The 14,938-nt window shown below is 42.9% G+C and overlaps 3 protein-coding genes across 3 annotated transcripts in view; 1 reads left to right on the forward strand and 2 right to left on the reverse strand.

The window, feature by feature from the left end:
- Positions 1-24: 24 nt before the first annotated feature.
- Positions 25-6,325, reverse strand: LOC116427650 (uncharacterized). The gene is made up of 6 exons (XM_031978233.2): positions 4,842-6,325; positions 3,826-4,728; positions 2,958-3,301; positions 2,291-2,452; positions 1,231-1,654; positions 25-293 (listed from the first exon to the last, which is right to left on the reverse strand). The coding sequence occupies exons 2-6, from the start codon at positions 4,697-4,699 to the stop codon at positions 187-189; spliced, it is 1,911 nt and encodes a 636-aa protein (XP_031834093.1). The 5' UTR covers positions 4,700-4,728; positions 4,842-6,325; the 3' UTR covers positions 25-186.
- A 214-nt stretch (positions 6,326-6,539) lies between these two features.
- On the reverse strand, positions 6,540-10,144 carry LOC116427611 (aladin). The gene is made up of 5 exons (XM_031978149.2): positions 9,636-10,144; positions 9,447-9,564; positions 8,906-9,375; positions 8,515-8,836; positions 6,540-8,433 (listed from the first exon to the last, which is right to left on the reverse strand). Exons 1-5 carry the CDS (start codon positions 9,992-9,994, stop codon positions 8,122-8,124), a joined length of 1,581 nt encoding a protein of 526 aa, XP_031834009.1. The 5' UTR covers positions 9,995-10,144; the 3' UTR covers positions 6,540-8,121.
- Positions 10,145-10,587: 443 nt separating this feature from the next.
- Positions 10,588-14,938, forward strand: part of LOC116427678 (uncharacterized) — a 58,279-nt gene continuing 53,928 nt past the window's right edge. The window contains exon 1 of the mRNA XM_031978310.2: positions 10,588-10,940. Within this exon, the coding sequence (XP_031834170.2) occupies positions 10,886-10,940 (55 nt within the window). The 5' untranslated portion in view covers positions 10,588-10,885. The remainder of the gene's footprint in view (positions 10,941-14,938) is intronic.

Genomic DNA, 14,938 nt, shown 5'->3' on the forward strand with positions numbered 1-14,938 from the left:
AAAAAGTAAAAGAATGGATGGTAATCAAAATCAATGTATTTTCTCTTTTATATTATATACAAGTGGCTATGTACAAAAATATAATATGATTCCGCCAAGTATAACAATGGTATATAAAATCGAATATAAAAAAGGGTTGGGAACGAGTCTTTGGAAGTATTGGAAGTCTTTGTTCGCTTGGACGTCTCAACCGTCGATGAAAACCGCGTCGTCTAAGCTGCTCAGCTCGAGGAACTGTTGTTCGATGTCCGAGCCGAGCTCCTGGAAGTCGGGCACGTCGTCCTCGCAGTATCCTGCAAACGGAAGGAAAGCGTGTTGATCGTTCGCTGGCTGGGCTCGGCCGATTAATCGTATTTTTATTCCGGTAAAAATCATGGCCGCTAGGGCTGGAATTTAAAGGGGCGCACGCGTGTGTCGCACGTGGCAGCCGCGTCGTATGTTTTGGCGCGTGCGTACGTGCGTGTGCTGCCCGGCCAAAAAAGTCAGGAATATTATTTTAAGACTCGGTGTGGGGTAAAGGCATAAAGCGGCGAACCTCCTCTGAGATTAAGCATGGAGGAACCGCGCTCTAGCGCGCAACTATCATCGGCCGCTGTTACCGCGTGGCCGTTCACCAACGTCAGAAAAAGGCAGCACGCGCGGACGCGATACAATAACGCGAGAACTTCGCCGGACTCTTTCTTTTTTCTTAAATTGCGCCTTGCGCTTTTTTCATTGCGACCTCTCCCCTCTGTGACCTTCTGCGAGAAACTATGGGACTTTAAAGTTTCGGAGTTCCTAGACGGCTATCTTAATGGTTTTCGAATAATCGTTAATTGAGATTAATGGAATGATTGTATTTGATAATTCTTCATGGACATTTGGGAACTTTGTAACTGACTCCGAGAATTTGGTGATTAACTTAAGGCCTGCTTTGGAAATATGATTCTCGCGCGGTTCACAGGTTTTTAATGTATTTGCATAATTTTTGCTAGGGAGGTACTAGAGTATTTGCTACACAGCGATGCGAAAATAATATTATCAAGATTCTTGATTTTCCAATTATTATATAACTGGAAGAAAGTTTTAACAACTTTGATAAAAATCATTCCAAAGTTTATACAGGCAAACTCCGATTGTATAGTTATCAGTGTATAAGAAAGTTGAGCACATAGTACGCCATGCCAGAGTTTAAATACACATTGATGACACAGATGAGACACGCAATCTTTATGGAATCGTTTCCCTTACCTGTACCATCCACGTGCGAGTTGCTGACATCCTCGATGAGATAACGCTTCATGGACTCAATGGGGACGTACTCTTGATTGCTCTCAAGGCTCATGGAAATCCTATCGACCTGACACAGATTCGTCTGGAACAGGTCCGCGTCCTCGTCCGCGTAAGACTCCGAAGTCTTATACGACCGATAATTCGATTCCGTAGCGTAAGCGACGGCCGTTTGCGCCTGTTGTTTCGAAGTCGTAGAAGTCAGATCGTGTCGCGACGCGCTGATCACGTTGCTGGGAATGCTGCTGGGACTTTTATTCTCCGACGCCGACGACAGATTCGTGACCGGTGTGGTCGGCTCCGAGTGGTTCTTCACGTGCTTCCTGAGGCTCGACGGGTCAGTGTATCGCTTCCCGCATCCGGTCACTTGGCAAGCGTACGGTTTCTGGAAATTGTTTGGAAATATTTTCTCAACACTTTCGATGAATCGAGGTGTAAGATAAATAGGGAAGGAAATTGTTTACTGAGATTTTCTAGTTGCGCAAATTAGCTTTTAATAATAATTAACATTAAAAAATAGTTTTATATAGTTTTAAATAGTAAGTTTTTATATGAATTTGAAACTTCTTATATTTTTCTTATATGAAAAGTTTTATATAGTACAATTGCACCTAAAGATTCACGTTAGATAGTTGTATTATTTGTATTAAGTTAACTTCACTGTATAAAGTGAAATTGTATTTTTCATAATGGTTCTCGGATAGTGAGGTTGTACTGTGCTCGCTGCACATTTCGGATATCGTTGGGATTATAAATATTTATTGTCGGTCACGCACTGTTCGTGCCAGACTCGCGAAAATAATGAAAGCGAGATAAGAATTTTACAACGAATAACGCAATAAAAAGCGAAATAAATTCGTGTATAAGCTTTTTCTTCTTTTTCTTCATCTTTGCCGAGCGATGACCACAAACGTGTCTGACAAGCGATTTACAAAGAATAGCAATTGTCCAGTTAAACAATCTTGGTTTTAATTAAGTAATCTTCAGACGTAAAAATAAAAAAGAACAACGGAGAACGTACCGTATCGTAATGAGTTCTTTGGTGTTTTGCGCGGTCGCTGCTGTTGCTGAACGCTTTTGAGCAGCCGCGATGCTGACACGCGTAGGGTCTTTCTCCTGTATGAGACCTTTGGTGGATCTTCAGGTTCTCCAACCGCGAAAATGCTTTCTTACATCCACTGAACTGTACAAATCATAATTTTATTTATTTTCTTACCACTCAATGAATTATTCCTTATATTTTAAAGTTTATTTAACGTATTCTACTTACTATAACAATTATTTTATTACTTATTATTATCATTAAATATTACTTCTATTCATTACAACCCCTTAACAGTTAAGCTCATACATTGGGCTCGCTCGCAAATGTAAACCTTTGAAGTTCTAGGCAATTGTTCAAATTTTTCAAGACTCCTCGAAGGTTTACAATACGTCAGGTAGGTACATATCAATGACACCAATAAATCACTGGATAAATCAGTATACAATTACTACATACAATATCAACATAAACTAACTCTTTCTCTAACTTCTATGTTACCTAAAAATGTTACCAATAAAAGAAAATAGATTAAATTTAATTCAATCATTAAAGACTTAACGCCAGTGATTATGAAACACCGGAAAACACTATTCGAAAGCTTTCAGTACCATTTAGACACCTAAGATTGACTGGCGCTACTTACTGGACACTTATTCGGTTTCTCGCCGCTATGAACCCTCATATGAATCAACAATTTGTATCTTGCATTGAACGGTCGCGCACGTGGACAACCCTGCCAGAGACACGCGAACTCGTCCTGCCCGGTTCCGGTAGCGGTATAAGTGTCCACGTCTTTTTCTTTGTCCTTGTCCTTGTCCCTGTCCCTCTGGATCCTTCTGCCATGTCCGTGCGCGTTCGACGATGAGGATTCGACATGTCTTCTTTCTATGTGACGCACCAAACCCTCCTGTTCCGCGAACGCGCAGCCACAGTCTATCCATCGGCACTGATACGTCGAGGTCAGGTTTTCCTCTGGCGTCGAACAGTCTGGAGAAAGGTAAACTCGTCATCAAGCGACCGAAATCCGTGTAAATAAGGGAGACGCTACGCTTATTAGTGAGCGTCTACGAGTGCCACTTGAGGACACTATTCGAAGAAGATTGTTTGTTGCCTCTTAACTCGTCTGTGTTTAGCTTTTCTTACGTGTTTTCCGAAACAACATCATTCTTCCTTAACCGCTCGTTGAGTCGACTGCGGTAGGTACAAGAGTTTACTTACTTAATAAGTTTACGCACTTAAATGAAGTTGCTACCGTTTGTCCTCTTCAAACGAGATTGATGAAAGTGAGATTTAGATTTGGTTTGAAATGAATTTAATATAAGTTAGATTGGTAGGTGAATGACTACTATAAATATAACAGTAATTACAATTTCATAAGTTTTTTTTTCAAATGTTGGGACTGTGAGAACATGTAAGTTTGATCGATGATTTGAGCAAGAATGTTGAAACTAGACGGAGCAACGAATTATTTAACACGTTCTTTACGGTCTCCCAGTGTACCCCAAACTCACCATAAGATTTACTACGTTTCTCCGCATCTGATCCAGTCTTCGCAATCGGCACGCGTCGATCAGTCAGTAGTAGGCCTTCGTTCCTAGGAAGAACAACTTGGTTGCCGAAACTATCGCCCAGGCTGTTGTCATTGACGAACGCCATTGTGGAAATAGAAGACTGTTGCCCGGAGACCAAATGTCCAACCGCGTAGCAGGATCCGTTCAAATTGGAGAACGGGTCCTGTAGCTCCTCCAGGTACGTCGAAGACGGCGAAGAAGGTGACTCCACATTGTTTAGAAGGGACGTTGGGTCACCTCTTATCAAGCTTAGGTCAAACTCATCGGTAGCATTCTGCATGGGTCCAGTGAATCCTTGACTATCCGACTGTGCGTGAAGAATCAATGGTAAGGACACCGTGACGTCGTCTTGGTACTCTGGGTACTCTTGGTAGCCCTGGTACTCAGGATACACTGTGTTCGAGAAGCTGCGCGAAAAGGAGAACGCGGAGCCCACCGATGGCAGTCGCTGCCCATTCGAACAGTCCGATAGATCACTGTGGACCACATTGTTCCACGTCGGCGTGGTCGCCTCGCTACCAGTGCTACCCGGCGACCTGTCCGTCACCGAGTGCTGCTGATAAGGGTACTGGAACGCAGCTGTAAGCTGTTCCCAGTCGGTGTACTCGTGAAGACTCGAATTATTTGGGAGAATCGGGGAAGACAAGCCGGTATCCGCGTGAGACGTTGCCCAGCAAGCCTGCTGGGGGTTGCTTGCCATTGTGGTGATCGGCGTGAAGTGCAAGGAATTGAAGCCTTCCTGTTTGATGCTCCTGGACACTGCGCGCTGGACCTCCTCCTCGTTCCTGTCCTCGTGGTAATCCTCGAGATGCATCGCGTAGGAGTCACGGTACGAAACAGACTCTGTAAATTGATGAATATTCGTGTAGTACTAAGTACTTCGTATAACACTAACAGGATATTACAGATTCCACAGAAAGCATTTCGAAAGTTAGCAAGGGAGCCACGAGACGTACCTATTAGGTATCTACACTGAAGTGTCGGGGCAACAATACACCGCTCAAACTCTCCAGCGCCTCATGGTCGGTGGATACAAGTTCCAAGTTCGTCAGAACTCGAGGTTTCGGTATTCGATAATGTTATCACACGAGATCCAAGTCCGCGCGGCACGCGCGCGCGATCTTAATCACGAATCGGCGTGGTGAGTAGGGTGGCGTCTCGATGTAACTGACCCCGAGATGAGAGGCCGGTCCCAATCCTGTACACCCGTTCCCGCGTCTCCACGAAGACTATCAGCCAGGACAAGACATCGCCGCGTTTTTCCAGCAGACAACGAGCGACAACGAGAGCGGAGAGGATCCCCTCCACCCTCCCGAAGGAAGAAGCTGGCAAGAAGGGTACGCGCCGCCCACTCGCGTGGCTGCTTCGTTCCCCTCGAGAGAAAGATGCGCTTCGCCGAGGCACTTGTGCATCGGGTGCACTTGCCTCTGCACCGCGGGCCGCGCGTCGCTCGGTCCTCCGGGCCGCGTCAGGGTGGCGGGGCACATCTGCGCGCACGTCTGTCTGTCGTCTCCCTTTTTCGTGTCTCTCCTCTCGATATTCCGTGCCCGACGTTCCTTCTCCCGTTCTTTCTTTTCGCCCAGTTAGGATAGATTCCTGGAACGATTTTCTTTGATCGCTCGGTGACGCGTTGATCATCGGGGTTTGTTGATCGGGAGTTCAGGGTGGTCGTCGTTTCTGAGAATCGCTGTGGATCGCACCCCTACTCTGAACAGAATTACTTAAGTTGAATCTCTTGCAGAATCATTATCTAGTTGTTGGTTAGATGTTGAAATGGTTAATAGAGGATTGACAGGTGGATCGAGTGTTCTTCACTTTGCTAATCCCAGGGGGAAACGCTTATCGGCATCCCTTTGAGTGTTGGTAGGAATATTCCGAGGTGTAGTGTAGTCAACTTCAGAATGAGGGGGAAAGGGTGGGAGGTGGTGCCTAGGCCGATCTTTCGTCGGTCGAACCCCGAGAATCGGGTGCAGGGCAAAAAACGTAAAACCAGCTGCCGCACACGCGTCACTTATTAACAACAGCTTCTTCGCGCGCACACATGAGGGCAAGTCGTTCACTCCTTCCTCCTATTACAGCCTACTATTATTTCACCGACCTCCCCGTTCATCTCCTTTTCGCCTCTGCCTTTTACACTTTCGCGCGAATACGCCTCGATATCGCTGGCCGCTTTTATTGCGCACACCCTCGCCTCCTTTCTCTGGCCCCTCCGTCCCTCCGAGTCCCTTGTTTTGAACGAGAGCGGTCCTTGACTCGCGCCCACGAACTTTTCGGCAAGCGTACTTCGGGGTTCCGTTCGAAGTCTGGTTGACGGAGTCAAGTGGCGCGCGTTAGAAGGGCACGCATAAGTTAGAATGTTAATGTCTTCCAGAGAAAACACACTGTACCGTTCATTTTTTTTCCTCCCTTCTTCTCCCCGCTAAATTTTTGTTGCTGCGTTCGTGCGGTAACTACTGAGAGCTACTTGCGCGTGGTCCATTAATCATATCGGTTTACGTGGGTACACGAATCTCGGATTCGTTTTGCCTAACGAGATGACCATCCTTGGCACCCTTTCCTATGAAACTACGATTGTTTACGTTCACTGTGTCAATAGGGTTTTTATTATTTTATAAATTGTATACAATTATTTTATAAAATTAACGAAACATTCGATGCGAAGTTGGAAAATATTTGTCCAGAAATTGATAAATCCAACTTTCTTTCATTACAAGTTTCAATGCTAACTCTCTTAGTACCCAACAGTCGAAATATCCGCTGCAAGAGTTACCTTTATTCTCAGTAAAAATATGTTAATTCTAATAATCTTCTTCAATACGTTGATTTTCTAAGGTATTTCTAAATGACACCCAGAAATATTACGAGGTACTAAGAGAGTTGAACGTTGAATCAAGGCAACCCTTTATTTCAACAAGGAGGATGATCAAACTGCAAACGAGTCATCCTTCCATTCATCAACCGCCTTAATCGAAAACGCATTGTTATGATGCGGGAACGATTCTCGCGACACGCGTTATCTCGCAAGCTGTTGCTCCCAGTTCCTTTCAGGCGAACGTGCACACAGCCGCGCGCCACGCATCCTCCTACTCACCCCCGTGTGTACACACGCGTGTGCATCTTGGCTCCTGCAGTCACGCACACAGATGCGACCGCAGTTGCATCTTATGGCCGGGTTATACGTCATATTACGGGTAGATAAGTAATAGAGTGGCACATGTGGCCTGCCAGCCCTCTATGCTTACATTATACATACTATGCCCGGCTCTCGGCCACGCTTTTTTGCCCGGGCACCTGTCAACTCCGTTCGTACCATAGCCGCCGCATGTGTACGACTGACATTAAAATAAATATACTGGAAAAAGGATTTCGATCGTACACCCCATACGGATGCAATAACAGAAAGAGAGAATTGAGAAGAGTCGATGGAGGAAGGGGGTGGGGGAGAGGACAGGTATCTTTAACTAACGTTCGATCAGCGTGCGAAGAGGCTGACCCTTATAAAAAGAAAGAAAAGAACGGTCGACATCGTTAGCGCAGGAAACCAACCTCTAAGGCATAGCCGCTATAAACTCGACGCGTTAGTTACAATTACAGCATTTACCTCTATAATTCACGTTCACGGAGTACGCTTTGCCCGTAATCATAAATACAGTGTCAGTCAGAAATGATGGACTACGCCTGAGAAATATATATTTAGGACGAAGGGGTTTTTAGAACGATGGAGCAGTTAATTTTTGTTTAGAGTTGCAACGCCGCGAGTATAGTAGACAGAGAACGTATTGGAAATAGTGCGGGACTCGTCACGCATGTACGTGTCGGCGTTCAGCATTCGGTCAAGCGACGTAAAAATAGAAAGACGTGCGCTCTGCATGTGACTTCGTATAATTAGGTACCGAACCCGAGCCGTCTCGTTGTATATCCCATACGTTAGAAGGCTAAAGCATTAGAAAAGCCTAACACGAGACCAATGATTTCTTTCCCTTTTTGCTCCCTGCGGGCGAGATGTCGAGTCAGTTACAAAGTATCATTGAATTTCTAACCAATTGTGCTGTTTACTTCACTGAACGTCTTCGTACGGTTTATTGCTTCTTTGAGGTTCATTTAACAAAAAAAAAAATGTTTTGGACTCTTCGACCGTACAATTGTTGTGTACAAATACCAAAGAAATGTATAAAAACATGGTTGGAAGACCATTTGCAGCTTCTTGAGTCGACACGAGATTAATAAATATTAACATTAGGCGTACGTGGCACTTAAATCGAAATTGTATGTATCGTGTCTCATTGCAAACGAGTGCGACAACAATGTGCTAGTTGTATTCAAGCTTGGCGCAGGTTCCTTTTCGACTATTGGAAAATGTTGTATTCGTCCACTGTTCCATGCGATTGTTAAGCAAATCGCGGGTGACTGGCTATCGTATTTTTGGTAGAAATTCATGCAATTCGGGACTTCGCCTGGAAATCCTTTGATGAGACAACCGGGTTTAATGTCGACTACACGTGACATATTACCCACTTTGGTTTTAACCAATGCAACCAAGGGACTATTCTACATAAATATGAAATATATTAGTCGAACTTTTTATAAAAGAATCTTCAGTTTCAATGGTTCTATAAGTAAGCATCATACCTGGAAGAGTATAGCAAGGTATCTTCCTGTAGGATCCCATTCCATTCCAACTACTCTTCCACCTATTGAAACGTAATCATCATCCGACGAAAAATTGACTCTCGTTAAATCTATGAGAGGCACTGCTACGGTATTCTCAACAGACGTCTTTTTGACGTCGAAAATATTTTCTTGCAAGGGTAGAGCAAAGATTGTTGCAGAATCATCAGTTGATGCAAATAACAATGTTAAATTTGGTCCAAAACATGCAACTGCTACACGACCATCTGGCACTGTCCATTTATCTGCATGCCATATTGTTGCTACTCCCGTATTCCAAACTCTTCATGTGATAATCAATAATCAGAATATTAGACTTTTAAACTACAATAACAAATAGAAAACAACATACCTAAATATATTTCTACATGACGCAGAAAACAATTGAGAACCAGAAGATGACCAACGAGTGAAGCATAAGCCACCACCTCCAACTCGTCTCAGTGGAACACCTTCCTTTTTAGAAGTGTCCCAGATAATCATATTAGTATCTGCTGGTGAACAGGACACCAATAAATCACCCTGTGGATGCCATGTGACACTTGTAACAGGCATATGATTCCTTTGACTTAATAACACTGCATGACTAAGCGAATTGCTGGCTGCGCTTAATTCTACTGTCCAGACTAATACACCTGCTTGACAAGCCACTGCTAATTCCTTGCCAGCAAACGGTCTCCAGCTTATGCAGCAAACTGATTTCTGAGCACTATGCCTTAAAACAGGTATTACTGGTACTCCCCGAGAGAAGATACGTATACGATCATCTTTTGTGACTACTGCTAACCGAGGGCAATGTGGATGCCAAGAAAGACACCTGATCTAAAACATATCATTAAAAGTAAATAACAGATTATGCAAACTATAAATATTGATTTACTTTAAGTTCTTACAAGAGCTGTATCCCAATCCCTTGTATGAACAATATCTGCAACTGAGCCTGATCCACTAATTGGTAAAGTTTCTCTTTGATATATTCCTTTGTCCATTAAATCTAATGCCCATTTAAGTCTGAAAGGAAACATGTATTGCTAATTGTTTGTAAAGCTAAACAATTATGCTAACAATTCCGCTATTAAAACCTTGTAGCAATCCAATGCACAACTTTTGTGACTTCTTCAGGATCTGTGGATGCAGCCAGACAAATAGCTTCGGCTACTCCCTTTTCCCTCCACACGCTGGCTATTTTTTTAAAGATACTATCATGGACTGGCAGAAAGAAATCACCAGCACAAATAGTGCGCGCCGTTTCACGTGTAGCAAGAATATCTGGGGCAATCGAAACATCTGGATATTCTCGCACATATTTAAAGAAAGGTTGCAATTCGTCCTGCAACTTTTCGTAACCGCAATAATGCACAGTGTTTCCTATCAACCCAACGGCGGCTGGTTCATCAAACGAAGGACAGTCGAAATCATGTAGCGAAAGTATTTTCAACATGTTTAATTGCTTCGCCAATACTCTAATTTCTTAACCTATCAACACAAATCATAAAACATCGAAACTTTTTCTTCTCAGACATAAATTGATTATGGAATCACGAATCCATAATCTTCCTATGTGACTTCTAAAGAATTACGAATCCGAAAACCGTTCGCAAAGAAACAATTAAAAACTTCTGCACGTCAGAGAGAAAAAAGCCACCGTGATGCCTCGTTTCAATCGTAACCGGATAAAATGGCGTGCGATAGTTTACATCGGTTGCCATGGCAACAGCCAATCGAGGCGCGGCGATCGCCGAGGTTATACGCATGCGGCAATTGACCGCCATTCGAAGTGTTTGAATCCTTAAGAAAAACTTTGAATCGATTTCATGGTCGTCAGTTCGTATGACACTCGATGATTCCGCGTTTAGGTTATGCGTTTCGATATTAGAAACCCATGGGCACGCGTGATTAACAGAACATTCATTTCGTATTCATAATAATGCGATAAGAATCTCGTGGACCGCGGAGCCTCGTCGAAGATGACAGAGGCCGGAGGTAGGGGAACAGCAGGTACAGGGTGGGGACCATAACGGAGGGGTGAGGTGGGGACAGCAGTGTGCGGTCGCTATTCGTGCGACGCGGATTACGTATTAGAGTTGTCTTCTGCTACGGGCAGGCCTCGTTCGTCGGGAGTTTCGTTCCAAAGCTTTTTCTCTCGAGAAGACCAGCAACACGGGACTCGTTTGTCGACAGACAGTCGATAAGATGCTACCTCGAAGGTAGTGACGAGATATCCGTCGCGGTCAACATGATTTCGGCGGAGCTTTCGTCCTAGAAAGTTGGCCGAGATCGCTGGGAAGGCGAGAGACACAGGGGAGGAGGACCAGCTCGATCTTCATGAGAGATGGGCAAGAAGGGTTCTAAGCGGAAAACGCGATGGAGAACTCTCAGCATTGGTGGTGAGTACTTGTCACTGCGATGGTACATCCTCTCTATTTAAAACGCACGAATATGGTCTCCCCTGTGCACGCCTTCGAGTCCTTCGACAAAGTCTCATGGTCGTGCACGTCCCGACCGATTCAGTGATCTATTACATAGAAATGATCGTGCCGGCTGTGACACGTCTCCAAACGTGTTCCCGAACAACGCAGTTGTCCCTTCGCAATTGCCATTTTGCCGTTCGCGTACCGTCGAACGTGCAGGGTCGATCCGCTCCGGATCTCCGCGCAGCCTACAGTGTCTTTCCTTCCAACATCGAGGACACCTCTGATAGTCCCGATACGTTGCGCGCGTACCGAGTGTCGCTTTTTTTTTGCTTTGTCGCTCGATGACGGGAAGAAAGAAGCGGGGGAAAAAAACACGTTCCCGTCACGATAAACAAGAACTCGGCACGATCGTCTAAGAGGTGGACAGTGGTTCTGAACCCACGACAGTTTTATTTGTCGACAGCGTGCATATTATGAACAAAATTGGCCGTTCTGTTCGGGACCGAGCTGTTACTCAGGCAACAGCTCTGTCCGGGACCGAGCTGTTACTCAGGCAACCATCGATCCATGCACTCTCCATGACTTTACTTCTTCGTTGCAACGTGCCTGTCTACCCAGAGCAAGTGCTCTACACGCGACCTTACGTACCGTCAAGCTGATTCTCACAGAAACTCTCTTTCTCTCTCTTTCTCCCTCTGTCTGTACGTCTGCTGTCTGTCTGTTTGCCTTTCTCTTTCCCTCTTCTCACCTCCCCCTTTCCCCCTGTTTTATCGCTAGTTGAAGGCGTATCTTCATCGTGATGACCCCATCCACATACGCTGCTACCATCTATACACAACACCGTGACACATCCAGCGTGAATTTTGAGAGCGAAATCTGTTGGAAATCCTAATCGCTGTTTAACACTAGAACTACCGAGCAGTTAAATCATTTTTTTTGAAATTGTTCTGTAAAAACCTCAACAGTACAATTATTGAAATTTCAGTTGGTTTGCAATTCAATTTGTGTATTGCTAAATTAGTTTCTCTAATACTTTCTCACAGAAGCGTCTGTTATCTGTTGAATAACTGGAAAAAATGAAATCAAGAATGGGTCATTTTAACCCATCCAGTAGTTCTAGTGTTAATTCGTATTGTAACCCGGGTTCCTTGAGTAAGGTTATTTTGGCCCATGGTAACCATGAGCTAACGTTTTCTAAGTGCTTCGAAGAGTCACGGTATTTTAGTAATTCGTTAGGAATAAAAACAATGCGGCGCAAGAGGCTGGAAAATCTTGTGGTGAAAGAGGTATTTGGTCACCAATAATCATTGATATGGTAATCGAATAGCATCAAAGCGATTTTATAAAATTTCATCATGTATAGTGTCACGATAGTGCAAATTAAAATTTGCAACTGATGGAATTAAGAGATTCTGTCTTGTTTCATAATAGTGACTGCATTTAGTTGATTGTGAATCGGAAGTGAGAATTTTTGACGACGATGTTAGAACGGTTATGTAAAATGTCATTGAGCGGATTGTAAAAGCGTACTTCCATTGAGGCTAGATCAGGTATAATAAAATATTTTATTCTAATGATCTAAGTATTCCTGCTGTCGTGCTCAATTTGTAAAGTCTCGAGTTGTCATGCAAATAGGTAGGTTCAGTTATTCGCCAATAATATTACCGATATTTATGATAATTTCAATGCTTTTATTTTCCATTTCTTTTAAGCTTCCATTGAGTACCTCTACTGAATGTCGGAAAATAAATATTACCCTTCAATTTTTTTTTTTATTTAATATCCATCTGACATCTACTTTACCAAAAGGCGAACGATCGTGAACAGATTTACGGTGTGTTTCGCCAAGCTGCCCCTCGCACGATTTAACGTATTTATAGTCGTATTTTACAAAGTTTTAATATGTATCATTTGATCTTCCGGTTTTCTTCTTGGATGGTATTCAATAACGTTTAAATTTTGTAACGTGGACATAACCTCCCCCTTAACTGTATAAACAGAAATCAGTTTCGTTAGAGATGTTTTACGTGAATGAAAAAAGTAATTGATCGTGGCTGCGAAGGTCTGTAAACCTCAGAGTATCTTTCTATCAGGTTAGATTAGTGAACCGATACGTAATTTTCATTGACGTACCAGTTTGCGCGCAATTAACCTTTAACCTAATAGTATTTAACTGCCACATGTTCATATGAATTTTTGGTGTAAATTATTTTTCTAAGTAAATTTATAACTTACTTATAACTATTGAGGATTTTGTTTACCCACCAAGGAACATGTTCTCTTCGCTCGTACGCAAAGCATGTTTGTGTTTGTAACGTCGAATGTGCCATTATTGATCTCCGACGTTGCGATTGTAACGTCCAACAATAGATTAATTTGTTTCGTTTTTAACTCATCTGCGAGGGTAGAATTTCTTTTATTTGCACACACATTTCATATTCCAGGGTCAATGCCGAGTGACATTCCGTGAATGAGTTAGGTTAGGACGCTTATTATCCGTGGAAACAATCGCCGAACGCAATACCGCCGTTCCATAATGTTATCGCGATAGCTTTCACGTCGTTTACGATTTTTATCTGCTGTTTTCCCAAAGACTCGTTTTTACGTGGTATGGATCACCGCTTATCGAAGCGAGTTTGCGTTATCTGCACCCGATAATGTATTATAGGGCTCTGCACCATAGGTAGCTTAAAATTTCTATCGGCCCGATTCTCTGAACTGAGTACACAGCCAAAGATTTCAGTTCTTTTTTAATTTTTAGTTTAATACTTTCAAATACAAGATAATAAGGTAATATAAGAAGTTTCATATCAAAGAATTAATAATTCTTGCTTTGTATCTTTGCTACAGAAAGGATAAATGATACAGCAAACGCTGATGTTCTTCCGTGGCAATCAACGTGTTAAATCAGTTGCAAAATATTGGAATATATTTTAACCCTATTAAGACCCATATAAGTAGGATCTTCTTTCTTGAATATTTTTTATTAGATTTTAATGCAACAAAATATCAAGCATCCACAGAAAACATTAAATTAATTGATGTTGTGCAACGAACACCCCCTGTTTTTTTGTTCAATGTAATACAAGTGTACTTAATATCTGCAACAATTTCACGAATAACCGTTCGAAAACTATACAAGACTGCATTTAGCCCATTCCGTGAAACTGAAAATGCTCGGTACAATTTGAAAAATTGAAATCGATTAGAGACATAGGATATTGCACAATGTACAGGCTCTCGCAAAAGTTGTTAGACTGCACGTGACCTTGAAAATTATCATGTGGTGTACGAGTATTCTCCTGTGAAATTTTAGTACCCTCTCGAGACTAAAATACATTCGAATTGCTAATAAGGCCTAACGGTGACACTTTCTTCACGTATTATTTGCGTGAAAAAAGGAAACGAAAATAGGAACGCTGAGTGTCCTAACGAGGAACGGGTTTTCTCACTTTCGTTTTCACTAACGCTTCCACTTTACGTTGAATGAACAAAATCTTGACGATTTATGGACTAATTGGTACTTTTAGGTTGTGTAAATAGAACGAGTCGCAAGAGGTACTAAACGAAAATATAAACATAGATGGAGTCGCGGTTCATTGCGTATCGCGTGTCAAGCTGCAGTTTCATATTGGACATCGTTTCGTATGATCTTGAAAACTCGACCATGCGTGACGGGTTTAACGGTCATTTTTTTCGCGCGCTTCAATATGGCGACAGTCTAGTTCACCTCGTGCTTGACTCGTGGATCTAAGCCGGTCGTGACGTCCGTGCAATTCTTATTTTGGCTATCGAAGTGGCCAAACACAGAGTACGGATTTATTTTAATTTTGTATTGCATAGCCCTTAAAATACACTGAAAATTTATTTGTGTTTCAATTGGTGGAATCGGAAACGACGCAAGTAAATTCCTTTTCATCGGATCATTGGGGTAGGTTAGTGTTACAGACATTAAAGAAATCATTTATTTT

The sequence above is a fragment of the Nomia melanderi genome, chromosome 1 (assembly GCF_051020985.1).
Source record: "Nomia melanderi isolate GNS246 chromosome 1, iyNomMela1, whole genome shotgun sequence".
Taxonomy (NCBI): domain Eukaryota; kingdom Metazoa; phylum Arthropoda; class Insecta; order Hymenoptera; family Halictidae; genus Nomia; species Nomia melanderi.

Bases quoted from the DNA above. Each gene is read 5' to 3' on its own strand.
- LOC116427650 (XM_031978233.2), bottom strand. From the start codon at position 4,699: ATGCATCTCGAGGATTACCACGAGGACAGGAACGAGGAGGAGGTCCAG. The intron at 2,453-2,957 runs GTAAGTAGCGCC...TGATTTGTACAG, and splicing joins AGAAACCGAATAAGTGTCCA to TTCAGTGGATGTAAGAAAGC. The intron at 294-1,230 runs GTAAGGGAAACG...TTCCGTTTGCAG, and splicing joins CTCGCACGTGGATGGTACAG to GATACTGCGAGGACGACGTG.
- LOC116427611 (XM_031978149.2), bottom strand. From the start codon at position 9,994: ATGTTGAAAATACTTTCGCTACATGATTTCGACTGTCCTTCGTTTGAT. The intron at 9,565-9,635 runs GTTTTAATAGCG...GTTTCCTTTCAG, and splicing joins GTGCATTGGATTGCTACAAG to ACTTAAATGGGCATTAGATT. The intron at 8,434-8,514 runs GTATGATGCTTA...ATATTTATGTAG, and splicing joins ACCTTGCTATACTCTTCCAG to AATAGTCCCTTGGTTGCATT.